This window comes from Cervus elaphus, chromosome 1, assembly GCF_910594005.1.
Source record: "Cervus elaphus chromosome 1, mCerEla1.1, whole genome shotgun sequence".
Taxonomy (NCBI): domain Eukaryota; kingdom Metazoa; phylum Chordata; class Mammalia; order Artiodactyla; family Cervidae; genus Cervus; species Cervus elaphus.
Genome location: NC_057815.1, coordinates 23,271,130 through 23,295,527, shown reverse-complemented (window position 1 = coordinate 23,295,527; position 24,398 = coordinate 23,271,130). Strand labels below are relative to the sequence as shown.

The 24,398-nt window shown below is 38.0% G+C and overlaps 1 protein-coding gene across 1 annotated transcript in view; it reads left to right on the top strand.

Moving 5' to 3' along the window:
• The window catches only part of ARHGAP42 (Rho GTPase activating protein 42), a 314,057-nt gene that overhangs the window by 255,937 nt on the left and 33,722 nt on the right, over positions 1-24,398 (top strand). Inside the window, exons 9-12 of the mRNA XM_043896938.1 lie at positions 1,276-1,376; positions 3,061-3,170; positions 5,650-5,728; positions 7,081-7,120. Of these exons, the coding sequence (XP_043752873.1) occupies positions 1,276-1,376; positions 3,061-3,170; positions 5,650-5,728; positions 7,081-7,120 (330 nt within the window). The remainder of the gene's footprint in view (positions 1-1,275; positions 1,377-3,060; positions 3,171-5,649; positions 5,729-7,080; positions 7,121-24,398) is intronic.

The window sequence follows — 24,398 nt, the reverse complement described above, 5'->3', positions numbered from 1 at the left end:
GGGGTCAAATGCACGTCTCTTACGGCTCCTGCATTGTCTGGTGGGTTCTTTACCATTAGCACCATTGACCCCATGGTCTGTAAGCCCACTAGGCTCTTCTGTCCATGGGATTCTCCAGGCAAGAATACTGGAGTGGGTTGCCTTTCTGTTCTCCAGGGGATCTTCCTGACCCAGGGATCGAACCCGGGTTTCCTGCACTGCAGGCGAATTCTTTACCATCTGAGACACCAAGGAAACCCTTCATTTTAAAGAGAGATTTGAATTTAATTTTTTCAGATTAGCGTTAAAAGGGAACAGCTCTGTGGTCAATAAAGTCTTAGAGAAAGATGAATAATTCATTCCTTCGTTCATGAAATCTTTATTGAGGAGCAGCTATGTGTCTGGCCCTGTTCTATGGATTAAGAATATGCTGTTCCACAGAACATCACTTGTTCCTTCTCTGATAGAGCTGTAGATTCTAGTGATGGATGCAGACAGCAAACAGGATGAATTAGTAAAGTGTTAACATAAACGTGTTAACTGCTGAGAAGAAAGTAAAGCAAAAAAAAAAGAGATAAGAAGTGAAATGTCATGGTGAAGGTGTTGTGATCTTAGCTATCTCTACAGAAAGGGCCATATTATAAAGGTGCCATTTAGGAAAAAACCTGAAGGAAGTGACAGTTCAAGTCATGCAGGCATCTGCAGGAAGAGTTGTCCTGTGAGTGGAAATGCCCTGGGGTAGAAATGCATTCTCCGTGTTCAGAGACCAGCAGGGTCCAGTGTAACTAGTGTCGAGTGTAGGAGGCAAAAGGCAGTAAGACCGATAATATCCTTCAGATCATTTGGAGCCTTCAGTTTATATCTGGGGAGATGTGAGAAATGACTGGAAAGTTTTGAACAAAAGGATGAAATGACCTGGCTAAATTTTGAGCAGGGCATTTCTGGCAGTTTTGAAAATAGGCGACAAAGGAAGATGTGAGGAGACCTCAGACTGTTCCTTCTCATCCTTCCCACATCCGCGGGAAAACCACGGAGATTACTAAAGCTGAGAGCTAAAGTAACTCTTGACTTTACCAAGTCTGTGTCAGAGCTGCAAATTAAGCCAAGTTGTCTGGTTGCAAGACACTCTACCCTATACCACTCTGGCTCCAGACTGGCCTTTCTCACTCATAGTAAGCATTCCTGACTTGCGTGGTCTATGGAAATCCTCAGTTGTACTTCATAGCATCGAAAACTGCACAAACTTAGATGCAACTCCTATATTAACAGTCTGTATTGCTTGTTTCCTTTCATTAGGACCTCTTGGTTTTACATGGATTAAACATTATTGTACATATGATAAAGGAAGTAAAACTTTTACAATGAGTGTTTCAGAAATGAAATCCAGTGGGAAAATGGTGAGTCATCTTTTTTTCTATTGTTTTTTAACTGAACTTGTTATTTAAATAGTGGAAATAAAAATCATATGAGCTTATTTTTCTAATAAACGTATTCACAATTTTTAAAAATTGAAAAGTCACGAAAGTTTTCTCTCACTTTAAATGACCTTGATGACTTATAAAGAACAGCCAGTACTTCTCCTTCACTTGGGCCGTGACTCTTGATAAGCAGTTACATTACATGGACGGACCCCTTGGTGGATGGCATCTCACTTTCCTGGCAGCAGGGTCGTTTGTGGTGTTGGTTTGCCAGCAGCCCACAGAGGTTGTCAGGGGCGGGTTGAGGCTCACAGAGTCCGCCTCTTTCTTCCCGGTGGTTTCCTGTGGGAGCCCGCGTTTGCTCCTGCATGCCACAGTCCCCGCAAGCACTGAGTCCTGCTTACTGAAATGCTGGCCAACAAAGTTTCTCAGAAGAAATCAGTGAGTGCTGCTTTTCCCCTGAGGTCAGTCAGTCCCTGAATGTCTCACTGGGTGGTGAACAGTACAAACTCTGTGTACTTTGTATGCAGAAGTGCTGCAGAGTGCAACACCTTTATTGCATGTAGTTTGCAGTCTTTTTGTGAGTTAAGATATGAATATGGCAAACGAGACCTACAAATATGACTGAGCCGTCATCTGAGAATCCTAGAGCTGGAAGTTATCCTAAAGATCACTGAGGCTCTCCTCCTTTTAACTGACTAGAAGATAAAGATGGCAGAAAGTAAGTGATTCCCTGAGCTAATTTATGGTATCTGTAGGTAAATGTTGGCTTAATTTAGGCACATATTCAAATATATCAACTGAAACTTATTGTGCTTGGGCATTCAATAGAGTCTAATAATTCAAAGTGACAGATATAAAGTAAAGGAGAACATAACCAGAGAAAAAGAAATCTTAGATTGCTACCATCACGAGAAGTTGTTAAATGCTGTAATCACACCTTAGTTTCTACTCAAGTTTTTGTAAGAAGAGCTGTTGCCCAGAAGTGAGTTCATGTGACAGTAGTGAGATAATAAACAGACCAAGCCAGAGTTCTATTAATAAATCTGTAAGATTTGCAACCAGAGACAATAGAATTAACCAGGCATTAGGTATATATTCTTCTTAAAATTGAATGGCTTTTCAGGTATAGAAGAGAATTGTGAATTGAGCTTATGTTGGATTCTGTCCAGAGAGGTTTAGTTTCAGAAGCAGACTAGCAATTGGTTACCAGCAGAAGAATCACATGGTATGCGTGATAGTAATAGCGTTATAACAAGTGTCTACTAGAGCTTTATTATTTTGGTAACTCTCTTGAGATTTGGAGTCACCTGTCAGCTGTCATTTAATACTCCACGGCTCGGATTCAAATATATACACATTATAGTATAATTTAACATAAGTAACGATTTTGAAGGGTAATAGGCACAGAATTCCCAGAGTTCTTTGAATAAAACATATATGTGATTAATTTATTAATAAATGGTTTGGTGTATTACAGTTGGGAAGTTAACATTAGCCAGACATCTTTGTATTAATATTTATAGAAATAGGGCATGACTATGATCTTTATACATAAACTGTACTCTAAGTTATTTTAATATGGAAACTTTAGATGGTGTATTTAATATATTTCAGTTCACTCTGTCATCATGTCAAAAATATGTTCCACCTCTTGTTTCAGAATGGCCTTGTTACTAGCTCACCAGAAATGTTTAAATTAAAATCTTGTATCCGACGAAAGACGGATTCAATTGATAAACGATTCTGCTTTGACATAGAAGTGGTCGAAAGGTTTGAACTTTTCACTTTGTATTTTTTAATAATCTAAATTATTTGTTTAGGTTAATTATTTTTTTCTTTCTGTGTATAGCTGTAAATATGAAACAGCATAAAGTGCTTGTTTTTCAGTCTCTTTTTTAAAAAGCAATATATGTTTAATTCATTCTTTCACTTGTTTATTCAATAAATATGGATTACATGATGCTTTCAAAAAATAAATTAGAATCAGAGTGCTACCAAAGAGTAATGTCACACAGCGAAGAATCTGAAAAACCAGTGTAAATGAGTGCCTTAGCCAAAAGAAGACATTGTGGACTAAGGTCCCCATCCCAGTGAAGGAGCCTGACGGCCTTGTTCACGGCTCCTGGGTCAGCCTTCCTGTATGGTTTTGAAACCTGGTGGCCTTGTGCCGAAGGATAAAAAAGACACTGCTGCACTTGCCATAAGCCTCCTTTGGCCAATGAAGTTCAGTGCCTTCCATGCACACTGCACTGTTCTGGGCAATCTTGGTCACAGGGTATTGGGAGAGACATAAAGGCTGGGCAGCCAAGCTCATCATCCAGTGGAATTGTTTACCTGTACTCATTTATCGTTTCAAGTAGAATAGAAACAAAGTCTGGAAAAGTATATTTCTTGATCTCTGTTGTATTCCATAAGCTATTCTTCCCCTGTATTGCCACCATGCTTCTGAATACTCTAGCTTTGCGTGTGAATATATACTATACACTCTAAAATACTGTATACACTGTTATATACCATAGCTTACATATGCCATAGATGATAATTATTTAGTAGGACTTGGTCCCATCCTTACGCTTCCTTAAAACAGTGCTAGCTGTTTTGGCTCTGTGTTCTTATACTTTGCAGATCTGCTGAGTAAGTTTCCTTTTCTCTCCAAAAATTCCTTCGGGACTTTTGACTAGAGTTCTGTTATTAGTTAATCAATGGTGAATTGAACTCTGCCTAAGATTTTATATATCTTCTCCCCCACCCCCCCATTTTGTTTTTGGGTGTCTTCTTTTCATTGAAATTTTGAATAGGATTCTGTCACTAGTAGAAAACTCATTTTTGTTTTATAGTTGAAGCTGATGTGGAAAGACTATTAATTCTTTTATATATCAACTTATATCCATTGGTTTCATTAATTTTGTGATAGGAACTTCTTGATTTTCTGAGTAGATGGACACTAACATGTTAGTGATTTTTCTTTCCTCTTTTTTCACTGCTTTCTAGATATATAGCCTTGGAGCACACCGTTAAGCCCTGTGCTTCAGCTGTTTGACCTGTAAGGCGAGGCTAATCACTGCGCACGTCAGAGGGCTGTTGTGAGGAGTAAATGGGTTAGTGAGGGAGACATAACAGTGCCTGGCTCACAGCAAACAGCCTACAAGCAGTGTTGTTATTACTGCTGCTTTAAACTGGCTTAAATTATCCAAGATGAAATTACTTTGATCTTTATAATCAGTTTCTCCATTTCTTATCACTATAATGATCCATTTTCCTGTATCCATGAAGATATATCCCTTTGCACAGTTTTAACTCATTCTAGGCTTGTAATTACACAATATGTAAATGAAATTTCCTTCTTGTACCTTGTCCCAGAGCCTTCTAAGTTTCTGTTTATCCTATGAACAGCTTGCACAGTTCATTAGGTTAATTTCCCTTTTTTTTCTGGATTTTCTGTCTTTCTCTCTCGTATTGATTTCATCTCTCCCTTTGCTTGCTCTTTCTTGAAGCACATCCTCAAGTAGCTATTTCAGAATGGGTGCATGGGAGAGAGTTGTTTTTTTTAAAGTGTTAATGGTAATACTATGATCATTGTATAAACACTTTGGTCTTATTGTCTTCTGTCTAATTAACTAGTTATGGTATAAGGCTTCTCATATTGCTATATGAAAGTGTGGCTCAGTCATGTCCGACTCTTAGTAACCCCAGGGACTGTAGCCTACCATGCTCTTCCGTCCATGGGGTTTTCCAGGCAAGAGTACTGGAGTGGGTTGCCATTTCCTTCTCCAGAGCATCTTCCCGACCCAGGGACTGAACTCAGGTCTCCCATGTTGTAGGCAGACACTTTACCGTCTGAGCCACCAGTGAAGTCCATATTGCTATATACTCATTGTAATTATTTTTAGTGACTAGATGATAATACACAGGTCATATTCTTAATCATTTGCATATTGTGGATTGTTTATGTGGTTTTGAACTTTGATGAATGTAGCTCTTTCATCCTTTTCAGTCATTTTAGGGGAAGTAGTTTGAGACTGGCCTCCTTTGGACAGTCTCACACCTAAAACACTTAGGATTTCTTTTCAGTTTTTTAATTTCTTATTTGTTTTCTCTATCTGTATTCTTTTCTCTCTTTTCATTTTTTTCTCTTTCCTGCTTTTTCTTCAAACTTTACTTTTATAGTTAACTAAGAATTTAAATAAATAGCATATGTTTAAAGGCATAAAAAAGTGAATTGAATATATAAAATACTTGTTTTTAATAGGCATGGGATCATCACATTGCAAGCCTTTTCAGAAGCTAATAGAAAACTCTGGCTTGAAGCCATGGATGGGAAGGAACCGGTAGGAATATGACACATTCTATAATCTTGATTTTATTGTTCTAATAATTGCACAGTATGTCTAAAAAAAGTTATATGCCTATATATAGTATATTTGAAAATATTAAAATAGCAAATCCGAAGAGTAGAGACTTACTGTTTTCTCGTGTTGTGTCACTGGCACATAACACCAACTTTTGAATTTGCTTTTCAGGGAGACTTCTGGACTAATTTAAAACCCTAAAATTACTTTAAAAAATTACTTATAATCATTAATATGGCTACATTGGTCGGATTGCTTTTTTTAGTTAATAGTTCTTGAGTGTCTTCTCTTTGCAAGGCCAGTGTGAGGTTTCATGATCAGCATGATGAACAAATTTCAGGGTAACCTAGACCGTGGGTTAGAAGTGTCCTTTGATAAAACTGTTTGTAGCTTGACATTTCCCTCAGTCGAGAGCCCCATTTTTCTAACAGTAGTTTGATGTTGACATAAATTCACTTAAAATGATCAGGGAGGCTTATATAAAAAGGGAATATGCCACCGATGACTTCTGTGAAGCACAAGGCACTGAGTGCTTAGAGAGATGAGCACACAGAGCCAATAGAAGACCGCAGCCTGCCCCTTGAAAGCCATCTTTTAAAGGGCAAACAACTTGTGAACATCCTTGTAAAAGTACCTGTGCAACAACAGAGCTACACAAAGTGTGGGCCCTAGACTTTGAGTCTATCCTACAAACTATTACCAGGCTACAGTGAGTACAGAGATTATGATTAAGGGTCTGGAAGATTTTGTAGCAGTTAGAAGTCATTTTACATCTGTTGAATTTAATAATAAAAAATTTTAGACTGTCTATTCTTGATTATGTTTATTACATTTACATTTTATTATAATTTACAAAATTATCAGTCAATGACAGATTAAAAATTAAAAGCAAAACGACTTGTCTCTTTACTGCTAATAGTTGAGAGGCAAGCCCTGACCTAGAGGAAATTTAAAAGACAGTATGATAGCTTAACAAGCACAAGGTAGGGTACATGCTACCCTAAACACTAAGCAGATAGTTTGAGGAAGAAACAGTCAGGTGCAATCCATCATGAGGTACTTCCTGAAGAAGGGAGATTGTGCATCATGTTGGAGAATAGAAGGAGATGCTTAGATCAAAGGGAAAGGGGTAAAACTTTGCCCAGGGCTGGACAGCAAGGGAGGAAAAGGAGTGGAAGGCAAGACTGGAGGAGGGCATTGTGCAGACAGTAGTTGTAGGACCTTGAAATCAAGACACTCCCTTTGTATATCATTGAACCAGTATCACCCTGGTAATTGTCTGCTGTGGCTCATTAACTGCAGATGACTGGCTGACTTCTTTTGTTTTTCAGATTTATACCCTGCCTGCGATTATCAGCAAGAAAGAAGAAAGTAAGTTGTTTTAATAATTATTTGAAATGTTATCATGTAGATTTTTTTTTTTTAGTTGATGTAAATGGCAGTCCACTCCAGTATTCTTGCCTGGGGGATCCCATGAATAGAGGAGCCTGGCAAGATACAGTCCATGGGGTCACAAAGAGTCAGACACGACTTAGCGACTAAACCACAACAACAAAAATAACAAATTAGTTTCAGCTGTACAACAAAATAATTTAATTTCTTTATAAACTGTAAAGTGATTACTGCAGTAAGTCTAATACGTCCTGTCACCATAAAGTTGTCCCCTTTCATCCATTTCACCCACCCTCCAACCCCCTTCCCTCTGATAACCATGAATCTGAGTTTGGTTTCTATTTCTTGGTTTTATTTTTTATATTCAACATATACATGAAATCATATGGTATTTGTCCTTCTCTGAATTACTTCACTTAACAAAATGCCTTTGAGTTCTCTCTATATTATTGCAAATGGCAAACAAAAAAATTCCTTTTTTATAGTCGAGCAGTAGTCCATTTTGTGTATATACCTTATCTTCTTTATCCAGTTCTCCCGTCAGTGTTAATTTAGATTGTGTCCATATCTTAGCTATTGTAAATAATGCCACATTGAATATAAAGATGGATATATCTTTTCAAATTAGTATTTTTCATTGTCTTTGGATGAATACCTAGAAGTGTTATGGTAGTTTGTTCTTAAACCGTGGGGTGCCTTTGTACTATTTTCCATAGTTGCTGCTCCAGTGTACATTCCCACCAATAGTGTACAAAGTTTCTCTTCTCTCCACATTCTCTGTAAAACTTTTTTTTTTTTTGTCCTTTGGATAATAGCCATTCTAGCAGGTGTGAGTGATATCTCATTTTGATTGCATTTCTCTGATGATTAGTGGTGTTCTTTTCATGTGCCTGTTGACCATCTGTATGTGTTTTGAATAAAATATATAAATCCTCTTCCCATTTTTAAATAAATTGTTTTTTACTTGTTTGAGTTGTTTATGTATTTTTTTGTTATTTGCCCCTTATCACATATATGATTTGCAGATATTTTCCCTTCATTTAGTAGGTCACCAGTGCATTTTGTTGATGATTTCCTTTGCTGTACAGAAGCTGTTCAGTTTCATATAGTCCCACTTGTTTATTTTTGCTTTTGTTGCCTTTGCTTTTGAGGTCAGATCCAAAAAATTCCATGTCAACACTGATCCTAAGGAGCTTATTGCCTACGTTTTCTTCTAGAATTTTTATGAATTCAGGTCTTATGTTTAAGTTTTCAGTTTGATTTTGTGTGTGGTACTATATCCATTTCTTTTCAGGTGTCTGTCCAATTTTCCAAGCACCATGTATTGAAGTGGCTGCCTTTTCTCATTTTATATTCTTGACTCCTTTGTCATAAATTATTTATCCATGAATATGTGGGTTTATTTCTAGACCCTCTGCTCTCTTCCATTGATTTATTTGTCTGTATTTATGCTAATACCACACTCTTTTGAATACTGTAACTTTATAGTTTACCTTGAAATCAAGGAGTTTGATACCTCCAGCTTTATTTATTTATTTATTCATTCAAGGAGTTGTTTTTCTGATGATTCTTTTGTTTTTCTGATGATTCTTTTGTCTGAAATCTGCCTTATCAGTTTCTTTTATGGTTCCATAAAATTATTGAATTATTAGTTCTAATTCTGTGGTAAATGCCTTTGGTAGTTTGATAGGGATTGCACTGAATCTGTAAATTGCCTTGGTTCATATGATCATTTTAATGATATTAGTTCTTCTAATTTATAAGTGTGGTATACCTTTTCATTTGTGTCTTTAATTTCTTTCATCAACGTCTTAAACTTTTCAGTGTGTGTCTTTCACCCCCTTGTTTAAGTTTTTTCCAGGGTGTTTCTTTTTTATGCAGTTGTAAATGTGATTGTTTTCTTAATTTCTTTTTCTGATATTTTGTAATTAGTTATAGGAATACAGCAGATTTCTGTATATTGATTTTGTATGATGAAACTTTACTGAATTTATTTATTAGTTCTAAGAGTTTGTGGTTTTTTGGTGGAATCTATAGTTGTTGTTTTTTTTTTTAATATAGTATCATGTCATCTGCAAATAGTGACATTTTTCCTTTATCCTTTCCAATTGGGATTTCTATTATTTCTTTTTTTCCCTAACTGCTGTGGCTAGGACTTCCAATATTATGTCGAATTAAAGTATTTTAGAGTGAGTAATCTTATGTATAGTTCCTAATCTTAAAGGAATACCTGTCAGCTTTTCACCAGTGAGTATTATATTATCTGTGGGTTTGTCATATATAGCCTTTATTATGTCAAAATATGTACCCTCTCTGCCCACTTTGCTGAGAGTGTTTATCATAATTAGATGCTGAAGTTTGTGAAATGCTTTCTCTGCATCTGTGGAGACAGTCATACATTTTTTATGCTCCGTTTTGTAAGTACGAGTGTCATATTTATTGATTTGTGGAGGCTGAACAAGCTTTGCATCCTTGAAACAAGTCTTACTTGATGATCATGATCATCCTTTTCATATATGGTTGAGTTCAGTTTGGTTTCACAGGTGACGCTAGTGATAAAGAACCTGCCTGCCAATGCAGGAGCCACTAGAGAGGAGGGTTCGATCCCTGGGTCAAGAAGATCCCCTGGAGGAGGGCATGGCAACCCACTCTGTTATTTTTACCTGGAGAATCCTGTGGACAGAGGAGCCTTGTGGGCTGCAGTCCATAGGGTTGCAAAGAGTTGAGCATAACTAGCACACAGTCATGAAGCAACCAAGCATGCAGCATACACAAATTCAGTTTGCTAATATTTTGTTGAAGACTTTTATATTCCATTGGAGATATTGGCCTGTAATTTTCTTTTTTTATGTGTCCTTGTCTGTTTTTGTTATCAGGATAATGCTGCCTTCATAAAATGACTTTGGAAGTGTTCCATCTTCTTCACTTTTTGGATTAGTTTGAGGATAGATATTCAGTCTTTATGTTTGATAAAATTCACGAGTGAAGCTGTCTGATACTGTACTTCTGTTTGTTGGGATTTTTTCTTTTTTTTTTTGGCAATCTCTTTACTAATAATCAGCCTATTCAGATATTCTATTTCTTTATATTTCAGTCTTAGAAGTTTATATGTTTCTAGGAATTTATCCACTTAACCTAAGTTATCCAGTTTCCTATGCCCCAACAAGTAATGCTGAAGAAGCTGAAGTTGAACTGTTCTATGAAGACCTACAAGACCTTCTAGAACTAACACCCAGAAAAGATGTCTTTTTCATTATAGGGGACTGGAATGCAAAAGTAGGAAGAAAAGAGATACCTGAAGTAACAGTTCAGCCTTGGAAAACAGAATGAAGCAGGGCAAAGGCTAATAGAGTTTTGCCAGGAGAACACACTGGTCATAGAAAACACCCTCGTCCAACAACACAAGAGATGGCTCTACACATGGACATCACCAGATGGTCAACACCGAAATCAGATTGATTATATTCTTTGCAGCCAAAGATGGAGAAGTTCTATACAGTCAGCAGAAACCAGACTGGGAGCTGACTGTGGCTCAGATCGTGAACTCATTGAAAATTCAGATTTAAATTTTAAAAAGTATGGAAAACTACTAGACCATCCAGGCATGACCTAAAGCAAATACCTTACATTACACAGTGCCAAATAGATTCAAGGGATTAATCTGATAGAGTGCTTGAAGAACTATGGGTGGAGGTTCATGACATTGTACAAGATGCAGGGATCAAGACCATCCCTAAGAAAAAGAAATGCAAAAAGACAAGATGGTTGTCTGAGGAGGCCTTACAAATAGCTGAGAAAAGAAGAGAAACTAAAGGCAAAGGAGAAAAGGAAAGATATATGCATTTGAATGCAGAGTTCTGAAGAATAGAAAGGAGAGATAAGAAAGCCTTCCTCGGTGATCAATGCAAAGAAATAGAGGAAAACAATAGAATGAGAAAAACTAGAGATCTCTTCAAGAAAAGTAGAGATACCAAGGGGACATTTCATGCAAAGATGGGCACAATAAAGGACAGAAACAGTATGGACCTGACAGAAACAGTATGGGCCTAACAGAAGCAGAAGATATTAAGGAGAGGTGGCAAGAATACATAGAAGAACTATACAAAAAAGATCTTCATGACCCAGGTAATCATGATGGTGTGATCACTCACCTAGAGCCAGACATCCTAGAATGTGAAGTCAAGTGGGCCTTAGGAAGCATTACTATGAACAAAGCTAGTGGAGGTGATGAAATTCCAGTTGAGCTATTTCAAATCCTAAAAGAGGATCTTGTGAAAGAGCTGTGCTCAGTATGCCAGGAAATTTGGAAAACTCAGCAGTGGCCACAGGACTGGAAAAGGTCAGTTTTCATTCCAATCCCAAAGAAAGACAATGTCAGAGAAGGTTCAGACTACTGCACAATTGCACTCATCTAACATGCTAGCAAAGTAATGCTCAAAATCCTCCCAGTCAGGCTTCAACAGTACGTGAACCGTGAACTTCCTGATGTTCAAGCTGGATTTAGAAAGGGCAGAGGAACCAGAGATCAAATTTCCAACATCCACTGGATCATTGAACAAGCAAGAGAGTTCCAGAAAAACATCTATTTCTGCTTTATTGACTATGCCAGAGCCTTTGACTGTGGATCACAATAAATTCTGGAAAATTCTGAAAGAGATGAAAATACCAGACCACCTGACCTACCTCCTGAGAAATCTGTATGCAGGTCAAGAAGCAACAGTTAGAACTGGACATGGAAAACAGAATGGTTCAAAATCGAGAAAAGAGTACGTCAAGGCTGTATATTGTCACCCTACTTATTTAACTTATATGCAGTGTACATCATGCCAAATGCGAGGCTGGATGAAGCACAAGCTGGAATCAAGATTGCTGGGAGAAATATCAATAATCTCAGATACGCAGATGACACCACCCTTATGGCATAAAAGAGGAACTAAAGAGTCCATGAAAGTGAAAGAGGAAAGTGAAAAATTTGCCTTAAACTCAACAGAAAACTAAGATCATGGCATCCAGTCCCATCACTTCATGGCAAATAGATGAGGAAACAATGGAAATGGTGAGAGACTTCATTTTTTTCAGCTCCAGAATCACTGCAGATGGTGACTGCAGCCATGAAATTAAAAGACGCTTGCTCCTTGGAAGAAAAGCTATGACCAACCTAGACAGCATATTAAAAAGCAGAGACATTACTTTGCCAACAAAGGTCCATCTAGTCAAGGCTATGGTTTTTCCAGTGGTTATGTATAGATGTGAGAATTGGATTATAAAGACAGCTGAGTGCTGAAGAATTGATGCTTTTGAGCTGTGGTGTTGGAGAAGACTCTTGAGAGTCCCTTGGTCCAAGGAGCTCAAACCAGTCCATCCTAAGGAAATCATTCCTGAGTGTTCATTGGAAAGACTGATGCTGAAGCTGGAGCTCCAGTACTTTGGCCACCTCATGCAAAGAGTTGACTCCTTGGAAAAGACCCTGACCTTGGGAAAGATTGAAGGCAGGAGGAAAAGGGAATGACAGAAGATGAGACGGTTGGATGGCATCACTGACTCTATGGACATGAGTTTGGGTAAACTCCAGGAGTTGGTGATGGACAGGGAACCCTGGCATGCTGCAGTATGGGATCGCAAAGAGTCGGACACAACTGAGTAACTGAACTGAACTGATCCAATTTGTTGTCATATAATTGTTCTTAGAAGTCCCCCATGATTCTTTGTATTTCTTTTATCACTGCAATTTCTCCTCTTTCATTTCTCACTTTGTTTGAGCCTTCTCTCTTTTATTGGTTAGTCTAACTAAAAGTTTGTCATCTTTTTTTATCTTTTCAATGAACTAGCTCTTGATTTCATTGATCTTTTTATTATTTTAACCTCTGTTTTATTGATTTCCACATTAATTTTTATGATTTTCTTCCTTCTATTACCTTTGGACTTCATTTTTTTTTCCCCCTAGTTAGATTGTTTGAGATTTGTCTTTTTTCTTTAGGTAGGCCTGACTTCCCTCTTAAAAGGCGTAAAAGTCCACCAGGACTTAGTTGGTGGTCCAGTAGTTAAGAATCCACCTTCTAATGCAGGGTATCCAGATTTGATCCCTGGTCGGGGTACAAGGATCCCATATGCCGCAGGGCAGCTAAGCCCGCTACCTGTGACTATGGAGCCTCTGTAGTCTAGAACCTGTGAGCCACAACTGAAGATGACCACTCGCCACAGTGAAGACCCAGGGCAGCCAAAAGTAGTAGTTAAAAGAAAAAATGCTTTTGCTTTGTCTCATAAATTTTGAAATGTTGTATTTCTGTTTTCATTGTTAAAATTGCTTTTGATTTCACCTCAGATTTCTTCATTGACATTGGTTGCTCAGTAGTGTGTTACCTAATTTCCACATATTTGTGATTTTTTTCAGTTTTCTCTTAGGTCTAGTTTCATACCACTGTGGTTGTAAAAAGTATTTGACATTGATTTCATTCTGCTTAAATTTATTGAAATTTGTTTTGTGGCTTAAAATGTAATATATCCTGGAGAATGTTCCATGTATACTTGAGAAAAATGTATATTCTGCTGCTTTTGGATAGAATGTTCTATACATATCTATAACGTATAGCTGATCTAATATGTTAAGGCCATTGTTTTCTTATTAATTTTCTGTGTGAATGATCTGTGTCCATTCATGAAATTAAGGTGTTAGTGTTCCGTGTTATTATTGTATACCTGTTATTTTCTCCCCTAGGTCGGTTAATATCTGCTTCCTATATTAAGGTGCTTTTGTATTAGTTAATATATAGTTAAAAATATTATGACCTCTTGTTGGATTGACTCCTTTATCCTTACGTAATGCCCTTCTTTGTCTCTTATTACAATCTGTGTTCTCACATCTATTTTGTCTAATGTAAATATAGCTACACCAGCTTTCCTTTTGTTTCTGTTTGAAAGAAATATCTTTTTTCATCCCTTCACTCTCTATCTGTTTGTGTCCTCAGATCTAAATTAAGTCTCTTGTAGGCACTAAATGACTGTGTCTTTTTTAAAATATGTTTAGCTGCTCTGGCTTTTAATCAGAAAGTTTTGTCCATTTAAATTTAAAGTAGTTATTAACAAGTATGTGTTAATACTTCCTGTCATTTTGTGACTTATTTTCTAGTTGTTTTTATAGTTTCTGTTCCTTTCTTTCTTCTCTGGCTCTCTTCCTTGTGATTTGATGACTTTCTTTCACATTACATGTGTATTTCTTCTCATCATCTTTACTGTGTGTACAATAGGTTTTTGGTTTGTGATTTCTATGGAATTCATATGTAAAAGACATATATGTATGTATGTGTGTATAGTAATCTATTTTAAGCTGATAGCGACTTAGGTTTGATACATTCTGAAAACTGAAAACATTTTAGGTACTCCCACCTTCATTGTATATTTTTGATGTTATATCTTGTTTCTGTTTCCCTTAACTATTTGTAGTTATTGTTTTACCTGCTTTTGTCTTTTAACCTTCATTCTGCGTTTATAAATGGTTAATTCACTAACTTTACTATAGGTTTGCCTCTACTCATGACATTTTGACTTTCTTATGTTTTCTTGTTACTCTTTAATGGCTTCTTTGTCATCTTGAAGTTCCCTTAACATTTCTTGTAAGGGAGATTTAGTGTTGATGATGTTTAGCCTTTACTTCTGTAGAAAACTATTTATTTCTCCTTCAGTTCTGGACAATAACCATGCCTGTGGAGTATTTTTGGTTGAATGGTTTTTCTTTTCAGTACTTTAAATATATTATGCCATTCCCTGTGGCTTATAAATTTTTTGCTAAGAGATCAGCTGATAATCTTATGATGTTTCCTTTGTATATAACAAGTTGTTTTTCTCTTCTTGCTTTTATGATTCTCTCCTTGTCTTAATGTTTGACATTTTAGTTATAAAGTGCCTTCATGTAGATCTCTTTGGGTTCATCTTATTTGGAAGGCTCCATGCTCCTCAACCTCAGTGTCTGTTCTTTTTTTCCTTCTGATCTGTTATGATGAATTCCACTTTCCTGTCTTACAGGTTGCTGATCCTTTCTGCTGCTTCATTTGGTCTGCTTCTGAAACCCTCTAGTATATTTTTCTTTTCAGTTATAGTACTCTTGAGGTCTATGATCTATTTTTGGTATTTACTTGTATTTTCTTTTTTTCTGTGGACGTTCTCATTGTATTCATCTATTCTTCCAAGAGATCAGTGAGTGTCTTTATGTTCATTAAACTATTTATCAGCTAAGTTACCTTCATTTCAATGAGGTTTTTGTTTGTTTGGTTTTTTTCCTGAATTTTTGTCTTTTCTTTTGTTTGCAACACATTCCTCTGTTTTCTCATTTTGCTTCTCTCTCTCTGTTTCTATGAATTAGGCAAAGCAGTTACTTCTCCTAGTCTTGTTGGAGTGACTTCTTATAGGAAATGAATCTTCTTTTTCAGCCCTGCCCTAGCTCTTCGTTGTCTCTGGAGCATTTGTAATTATCTAAGTAGTTTAATTTTATTCTTGATAGTCCCAGAGTTTCTGCCAAGACATATCAGTGTTCCAAAGAGAGGGATCTAATTCAACACTTAGCTTTAGGCTGTTTGGAATGTAGACCTTTGGGAATCAGCTTTTAAAAAATGTGTGTGTGTGTGTATACACAGTTTTATGTGACCACTGTTATAACCCCTGCTAGCTTCAATACCAACTGGTTCTGGGGTGTCCCCTTGGTGACAGTTGCCAAAGTCAGAGCCCCAAATGAATGTATAAGCTTTTTTCTGGCAGGTACTAGTGAGCTGTTACAAGGCCAGGGAACGGTGTAAGGATGGCATCCCCCAGTCTGTATTCTCTGAGAGCTCCTCTGTAGCTTCTAGATATGTGGTGAACTTGAAGCCTTCCCCTCACTGGAGCTCTGGGACAAGTAAATAGAGCTCTTTTCACAGGAAGTCCGGGGGTGTGTTTCAGTCTACTGTCTATGTTGTGGTGATGGTTCACTACCATGAGCTGTCGCTTCAATTGTTTCAGACCCATAAGGTCCAGAAATCCAGTCATCCCTGGACCATGGCCAGGTGGTCAAGGTCTGTCTCCTGTCTGGAGTGAACATTCCTGACAGCTCAGTGGGCCACAGGAGAGTCTAGCGTGGGATTCTGGCTGCACTGGGCTACAGGAGTGCCTGGTAGCCCCCTGGCCACAGTGAGGCCCCAGGAACATGGCAGGGCCGGGTGGGATCGCAGGACCACAGGGACATGCGGGTCAGCCCCTGGCTTCAGGGGGACCGGGGAGAGCGTGGGGGCAAGGCAAGTGCTATGGCTCTAGCAGTGTGACAGGAGAGCCCCAAATATCAGCTCCTCCATCTCAGGAGGTTGTCACAGACCTCTGCACTCCGGGCAGAGCCTTCAGTCTTAACTAATGGATCCCCTTCTTATATGGTCTAGGAGCTTTCCACACTGTTGGGTTTGTGCTGAGTCCTGGTGTGCGTTTCTCTGAATGAGGGAACTTTTCAGTTCCTTCAGCCTTTTGCATCTTCTGAACCCCCGCCCTCTCGGTTTTCAAAGCCGAAAGTATTGGGAGCTCATCTCTGCAGTACAGGTTGTAAGGTTTGGGATGCCTGATACGGGGCACAAACCCCAGCTCTCCGGGAGAAGCTCCACATTTGTGAGGTCCCTTGCGTCTCCGGGTTGCTGGGCCAGAGGTGAGATTTTGGGTGAGGCTGCACCTCTGACTCTCCTACCCATCTTGGTGGTGTCCTTTAATCCTTTGTTGAGGAACCTTTTAGCTCGTTTTCAGGTCTTTTTCAGAGGAAATCAATCCATTGTATAGTTGCAGATTTTGTGTGCCTGTGGGAGGAGGTAGAATCAGCGTGTTCCCAAGTCAGCATCTTGATTCAACCTCCATCACATAGTTATTTTTATCACAGAGGTATTATGTAATATTAGGAGTTAACTTTGGAAAGTCATAGTAATACACCTTTGATCTGATGATATTCAGCAAATTTGAAATTTTCACTCAAAGAAGCTTCTCACGTTAAAACCACTAACTGCTGGACTTTATAAGTAACCTATTTATTTAGTGTTTATTACTTAGAAGTATATACCCTACTTTATCCCAGAAAGAGATTTGAGGCTATTAATATTTAGTTTTATTTTCTTTAAGTGATAATAGAAGGCTTCTTTTATTTTCTCCGCTCCAGTTTACAAGATTGAAGGCATGCACACTGCTAATTTCAGGAAATTGTGTACAAGATTGTGAGGTTTAAGGACATGGTCAAAACACCTGGGATATATAGGAAAACATGTCACTGTTTCATTACTGAACCCTTAGTATCAAACCATTCTGAATGAACACATTTTATGTATTTTCCATCATACTCTGAATCCTTTTTAATCATCTGCCACCTTTAATCCTCGGTTAGGTTAGAGTATTTTCATATGTAATTTATAATAGTCAAATTATTTGACATTTAAAATCAAGTTTGATATGTTTCTAAGGTTATTTGTATATCCTTTAAAGCACTTTCAAATTTTATTTGACTTAATTGACTTTCTCTCTTGATATCTAAATTTATTTTTAAAACAAACAGCCTTAATAACCCTGACTTTTATATTGCTATTAAACTATGTTAGCATGGAGTATAGATTAAAAGCTCAGAAAGCACTCATTTGAAAGTCATAAATATTGAGTATATGCAAAGCCTATCATTTTATCTGAATGAAGTGCTTCCTAGTGGTTAATTTCAAAAATTATCAAAAGAAACTGCATAATTTAAAATACCTTTAATATTAAAGATTTTAAAAATATTCCGAGTTTTTATTCTTGTGTTTCTTTCTTTATTGCCAATCAGAGTGATATCTTTCATTGCCCACTTTTATCTAATCACAAAAACATTAACCAGCCATTAAGAGGTTTATAAGTACTGAATGTTCATTCTAAACAATTACCTAAAAAGTAATCTATTGTGTAATTTGCATTTGACTAGAGTTTGAAATGTGTTTTCTAACACTGGTTTCATTGTTCAAATCCAGTATAAAGACAGTCCTTTCAAATTCAAATGAACCTTCTCAAGGACAATCCTCCCTGAAAAACAAATGAACATCTGTATGATACTGAATAGAGCTTTTGAATAGGAAGTGATCAAGTCAATCAGAATATATGTGATACTTAATGCACCTTGGAACTAGATTTTTTTTTTTTAATCATAATTCGGTAATTTGAATGAGAAAGTTATCACATATACTTATGCTGTGATGGAGGGAGATTATATTTCTTGTAGTAAAGACTTATTCTTTTGGAAATCAGCTTTCCTATAGTCTTAGGCACTTGAAGCATCTCTTTGCCACCAGGTGTAATTATAAATTGATATGTCTTTCAGAAGAATGGCAGTCCAAGGGTCCATGTGTTTGCATGATTTATCCCATTCTGACTCTTGATATGGTATATTAGTTTTCTACCAGTTCCCTCAGCTCCTAGTGACAGATCGCATTTCTCCTCCACAGTTCTCCATGCAAACTTCCCCTGAGATGTGTGCTCAACCCGTATTTGTTCTGATTCTTGATTCTGAAAACTTGGCCTCTTTGCCCCAGTGCTGAATGGAATCTTGGTGACAGTGTTTTGGATGAAATAGAAAAGAATAGCTTTATTGCTTTGCCAGACAAAGAGGGGCACAGAGAGCTCCTGACCCTGAAAATTGTGTCCCCCCGCCCCAAAAAAAAAAAAAACTAAAAAACTGTGTGTCCCAACCCAGAAGGACTGGGCAAGGCATTTTTTAGCAATAGCTCAAGGGTAGGGTCTCTCAGAAGTTCAGAGTGTGTGCACGGCTGGCACGTCTTTAAAGATAATCTCACAGTGAGCTACTCTGGTTCCCTTAACCTAGCCTCAGGTGGTCTTCTCTGGCCTGAAGAATGCTGACTTCTTCCCTTTGTTAGGTTTTAGTTCTATGAAGAACTGTAAAGATACTGTTACGTGTATCTCCTGAGGAAGAGCCAGGACACTTCCCCAAGGCTGCACTATTGTTTCCTAGCTGTTCCTTCCTTGTCTCTGCACCTCCTCCCTTCCCTGATTAGCAACTGCTTCAGTCTGCCCTTGGGAACTCAGGGGAGGTCATGGAGGCTGGAGTCTGTTCCCTACAAAGCAGGAACAGAAGACACAGAAGAGCTTCCTGCCCAGGGGCCCCAGAGGGTCCTGCTTGGTTTCATTCTTCCTCAGTTCCACTAGGCTTTTATTGCCAAGGGGAAGATTTTGATCATGAAAGGGGTATTTAAATTACCTTTGCTTTATTGATAGGTAGTACTTGAAATTATAAATCTTAAATCTGTTTTGAATTTTATTTTTATTATTTTGTCTTAAGCCATAATTTTTCTTTAAATGCATTTTTAATCATCATACAGCTTTATACATGTACTAATTTTAAAAGTAAGTCATTTTCACCTCTTCATATTTTCATAAATCTGATAGAATTCTCCCACTTATACATTTAATCAAGCAAACTTCTATAAACATTGTTGTTCAGGTGCCCAGTGTGTCCTACCAGGCCTCCCTGTCCCTCACCTTCTCTCGAAGTCTGCCCAAGTTCATGTCCGTTGCATCAGTGATGCCATCCAGCCATCTCATCCTCTGACATCCTCTTCTCCTTCTGCCCTCGATCTTTCCCAGCATCAGGAACTTTTTTAATGAGTCAGCTATTGACATCAGATGACCAAAATACTAGAGCTTGAGTTTCATCATCAGTCCTTCCAATGAGTATTCATGGTTGATTTCCTTTAAGAAAGACGGGTTTGATCTCCTTGCTGTCCAAGGGACTGTCAAGGGTCTTCTCCAGCACTACAGTTCAAAGGCATCAATTCTTTGGCACTCTGCCTTCTTTACGGTCCTGGTCTCACAACCTTATGTGACAGTTGGGAAGACCAGAGCCTCGACTATAAGGACCTTTGTCAGCAGAGTGATGGCTCTGCTTTTCAACACGCTGTCTACTTTTGTCATAGCTTTCCTGCCAAGAAGGAGTTGTCTTATTTCATGGCTTCAGTCACCATCCACAGTGATTTTAGAGCCCAAGAAAATGAAATCTGTCATTACTTCCATCTTTACCTCTTCTATTTGCCATGAAGTAATGGGGCCGGATGCCATGATCTTAGTTTTCTTAATATTTAGTTTTAAACCAGCTTTTCACTCTCCTACTTCACCCTCATCCAGAGGTTCTTTAATTTCTCTTTGATTTCTGCTTTTAGAGTGGTATCAATCTGCAAACTAAGGTTATTGATGTTTTATCTATATATAACTATATCTAACATATGTATCTATATATTTGTCATATGTATGATACCTAGAAACATATCAAGTTATAATTGCAAAGCCAGTAAACTTCATCCTCTAATAAGATGAGATTAACACCCTAATAAGAGAGATTAATGATTCTGGTAAATATAATCTTGCTAAACAACCAGACAACTTTTGTAGTCTAGTAAATTTGCTTATAAATGCAGAAATTAATATCTTTTAAAGTATTCTAAACTTTCTAAAATTACATGTGAAATTGTGTAGCTGTTTCAGAACGTCTTGCTACACATTGGTATAAAACCAAGTGACCCAAAATTGCACTTGGTTTTGGTTGTTTTTACACATTCTTGGGGATTCAAATTTGTTTACAGAATCAGTGCTCTGTTTAAAAGTCAGGACTATGGCATATGCCACCAATAAAAGTAACTGCGTAGTAGAGACATGTGATTGAATGCACTTTCTAGAAGTAAACTCCCCTTGCTCTTGGTAGACATTTTGGTATTGCCAGTTTGCATGGGTGAGGCTTTCTAAACATTCTTTCAATCCAACATGCAATGAAGGGCTTTGCTAGTTCCTCAGAATTTAATCATTTTGCATGTAATTTTGAATAATCTACTACATCAAGGCCTAATATTTATTAATGGGTTTTTGAATCTCTTGCTTAGGCTGTTTTTACCCCCTTCTCATGTATCGTATCACTATCTTGCTGGTGATTTAACGACTCATAAGATACATCTTTATGCTAAACAGTATTCCAGATTCAAGCACTTGATCCTGTTGAGTAGCATCACATTTCCTTCCTAGTGATACATCCAGAATTTTATTTGTTTCAGTTCAAAATTATATTCTAGTGATTGTGAAGTCTCAGTCCTCTTTCTTAAGTCTTGAATAAATCCTGCAGGCTCATCCTGTTTTGAGTTCAGCAGCTATGTTTTCTTTACGTTTGTACCTTTGACCATTTTTCTATATATCATCTTGTTTCTCTGAGATCTGTGTCCCCTTTTGACACTTGACTCTCTCCCAACATGGCACTGTGTCCCTTTTAGTCTTCTAATATCTCTCACAATTGGCATCTGAAACCAGTACCAGCCCTTATTCATTTGCCACGTCGAGAAGTGCTTCTTAATAGCCTTGGCAATTCAGATGGATTCCTTTTGTGTTAAATTATTCCTATTATCCTTTAGAAACTCAGTTTTGCTAGGAATGTGTTTGTGTTTTTGAATTGCGAAAGATAATAGTGAAGCTTAAGATGGTAAAATACAAAACTCAGATAAAAATTTGTTTTGAATGTCAGCCGTTGGCAGCCATCATGTGTCTGTGCTTTCATGGACAGACATATGATCTATCTCTCATAAGCAATGAAGAACTATCCAGTGTTCTAAAATAGGACCATGCTGTGTGTATACAGGGAACATATGCCATGAGGTGGAGAATGAAACTCTGCTGTGAATGCACAGTAGTGAGACTCTGTGCAGGCCTAACCTGAGAGTCTGCCTTCTTTGTGGTTACTCTTAGTTTCCCATTTTCAAAGTATGTGCTGCTGTGTGCTTAGTCGCTCAGTTGTGTCCAACTCCTTGTGACCCCATGGACTGTAGCCTGCCAGGCTCCTCTGTCCATGGAATTCTCCAGGCAGGAATACTGGAGTGCGTTTCCATGCCTTCCTGCAGGAGATCTTCCCAACCCAGGGATAGACCCGGGTCTCCCGCATTGCAGGTGGGTTCTTTACCATCTGAGCCACCAGGGAAGAGTATAGATGCCATAAATCAGACTAGCATAATTCAGTAGCGAAGGAAAACTTGACTCATCTTTATGAAAAAACTATCAAGTTAAAAAGCTAGAGCACCAGTTCGTCACGGGATATTAAATCCACAGATTCTTTGCTGGCTGTAAAATATTCCACAGCATCCTTTTCTTGAACTTAACTTTGGGAATGGATTTATTTTGAGAGTAGTAACTAAGCAGATATCACTCAATTAACATTAGAATCCAACTGTCCTTCAGACCATACCATTGAAAATGTAATTATGCCATTTGAGCCCATTATTCAAAGAAACAAAATATTTCTCTTGATGCATCTTTTCTGCCCCTAGTTGTTAACAGGAGTGGAGGCTTGCTTTTTTTGGCATTCTTTCTTGGTGCTCTGAGCCTTGTTTCCACTCATGCATATGTTTCATGTGATGACTTTTCAGCTGATCCTTCTATCCCAGGTCTGGAGAAACTGAAATTGTGAAAGGCAAGTTTTTTAGTTTCATTCTCTCATGCAATTCAGTTCAGCGATACTCCATTGTGGAACTAGTTTATTCTAACCATTGTGAATAAGAAAAAGGAAGTTATTTCAAATTGTACCTTTCTAATTAAAGTATTACTAGGCTGTATAGTGGTAAAGTGTTTGAACAGTCTCAGTCCTTATACAAAACCAAAGGTATTGGACCAGAAGACAGTTCCAAAATTTCCCGACAACTCCAAATTTCTGCCACTGTGTGTTTCAGTGGCTTTCCCCATGTGTACTCAAGGAATTTATTCTCCCAGGAATCAAACAGAAAAAGTGAACTCATTCTTATCCATGACAAGTGCTGTAATGTAATGAACGTTTGGGCAGTTCCTACTGCCCTTTAGGTAGTTCTGTTATGGAAGTTCCCAGACATTCCTGGCTTAATCATTTTCCTTCACTGCCTTCTCCCCAAGGCCCCTAATCAAGTACAGTTCTGTTCTCGTCACCAAGACCAAGGAAGAGAGTCAGAAATCAAGTCCTCTTCATGGGCAGAACAGAAAGAAAACAGTTTGGGTCAAGGCTGTGAAGAGTTACCTGCTCTTCCTTGCAGTTCAGTTCAGTCCCTCAGTTGTGTCCGACTCTATGTGAGCACATGAACTGCAGCACGCCAGGCCTCCCTGTCCATCACCAATTCCCGGAGTTTACTCAAACTCATGTCCATCACGTCAGTGATGCCATCCAACCATCTCATCCTCTGTCGTCCCCTTCTCCTCCTGCCTTCAATCTTTCCCAGCATCAGGGTCTTTTCCAATGAGTCGGTTCTTCACATCAGGTGGCCAAAATATTGGAGTTTCAGCTTCAGCATCAGTCCTTCCAATGAATACTCAGGACGGATCTCCTTTAGGATGGACTGGTTGGATTTCCTTGCAGTCCAAGGGACTCTCAAGAGTCTTTTCCAACACCATGGTTCAAAAGCATCAATTCTTTGGCGTTCAGCTTTCCTTATAGTCCAACTCTCACATCCACACATGACTACTGGAAGAACGATAGCCTTGACTAGACAGACCTTTATTGGCAAAGTAATGTCTTTGCTTTTTAATATGCTGTCTAGGTTGGTCATAGCTTTTCTTCCAAGGAGCAAGCATCTTTTAATTTCATGGCTGCAGTCACCTTTAGGGAGAAGAGAAAAGGTCCTGTGGGAACCATGAATGCCCGTAAATGCACTCATTTTCTTCCGTTTCTTTCTAGCCACATGTACTATTAGTTGTATGTGATACAACTAATCTGATCTGCCTTTTAATCTGAAATGGCAGATTAGAAATGTGAATTCAAAATTAAAGTCAAGTGTTGCTTTGTGTTGTCAATCCTGAGAATGTGTTGTAAGGCCAAGTAGATTACATCTGTAAGGACATGCTGGGCTTTTAATTACTAGGAAATTGAAGATACAAGGACTTTCACTTTGTTAGCTGCATGGAAGACTATTCTTTTTCTCATGGCTTTTTGAATTCTGTTGAGATTAATAGCTTTTTGTGTTGCTAAACTGCCTTTTGGGAACTTTACTTGGATTTCAGTAAAAACTTTAGCCCTCATTAGTTGTGGGGGGAGAAATAATAATGTTTCTCTTTAAGTTTTGATTGAATACATTAAGTTCTTTAAGTTAACCTATCTTCTGCTTTACCCCTAAAGGCCAAGTATCATTAATACTATAGGATTTCAATTCCTGGAAATTTGTGGTTGTTGTACTCTGCCTAACCCTGGTCTTCACAGAGAGATACAGTGCTTGGGTAGGAGTCCTGCAGAGTTGACCAAAGC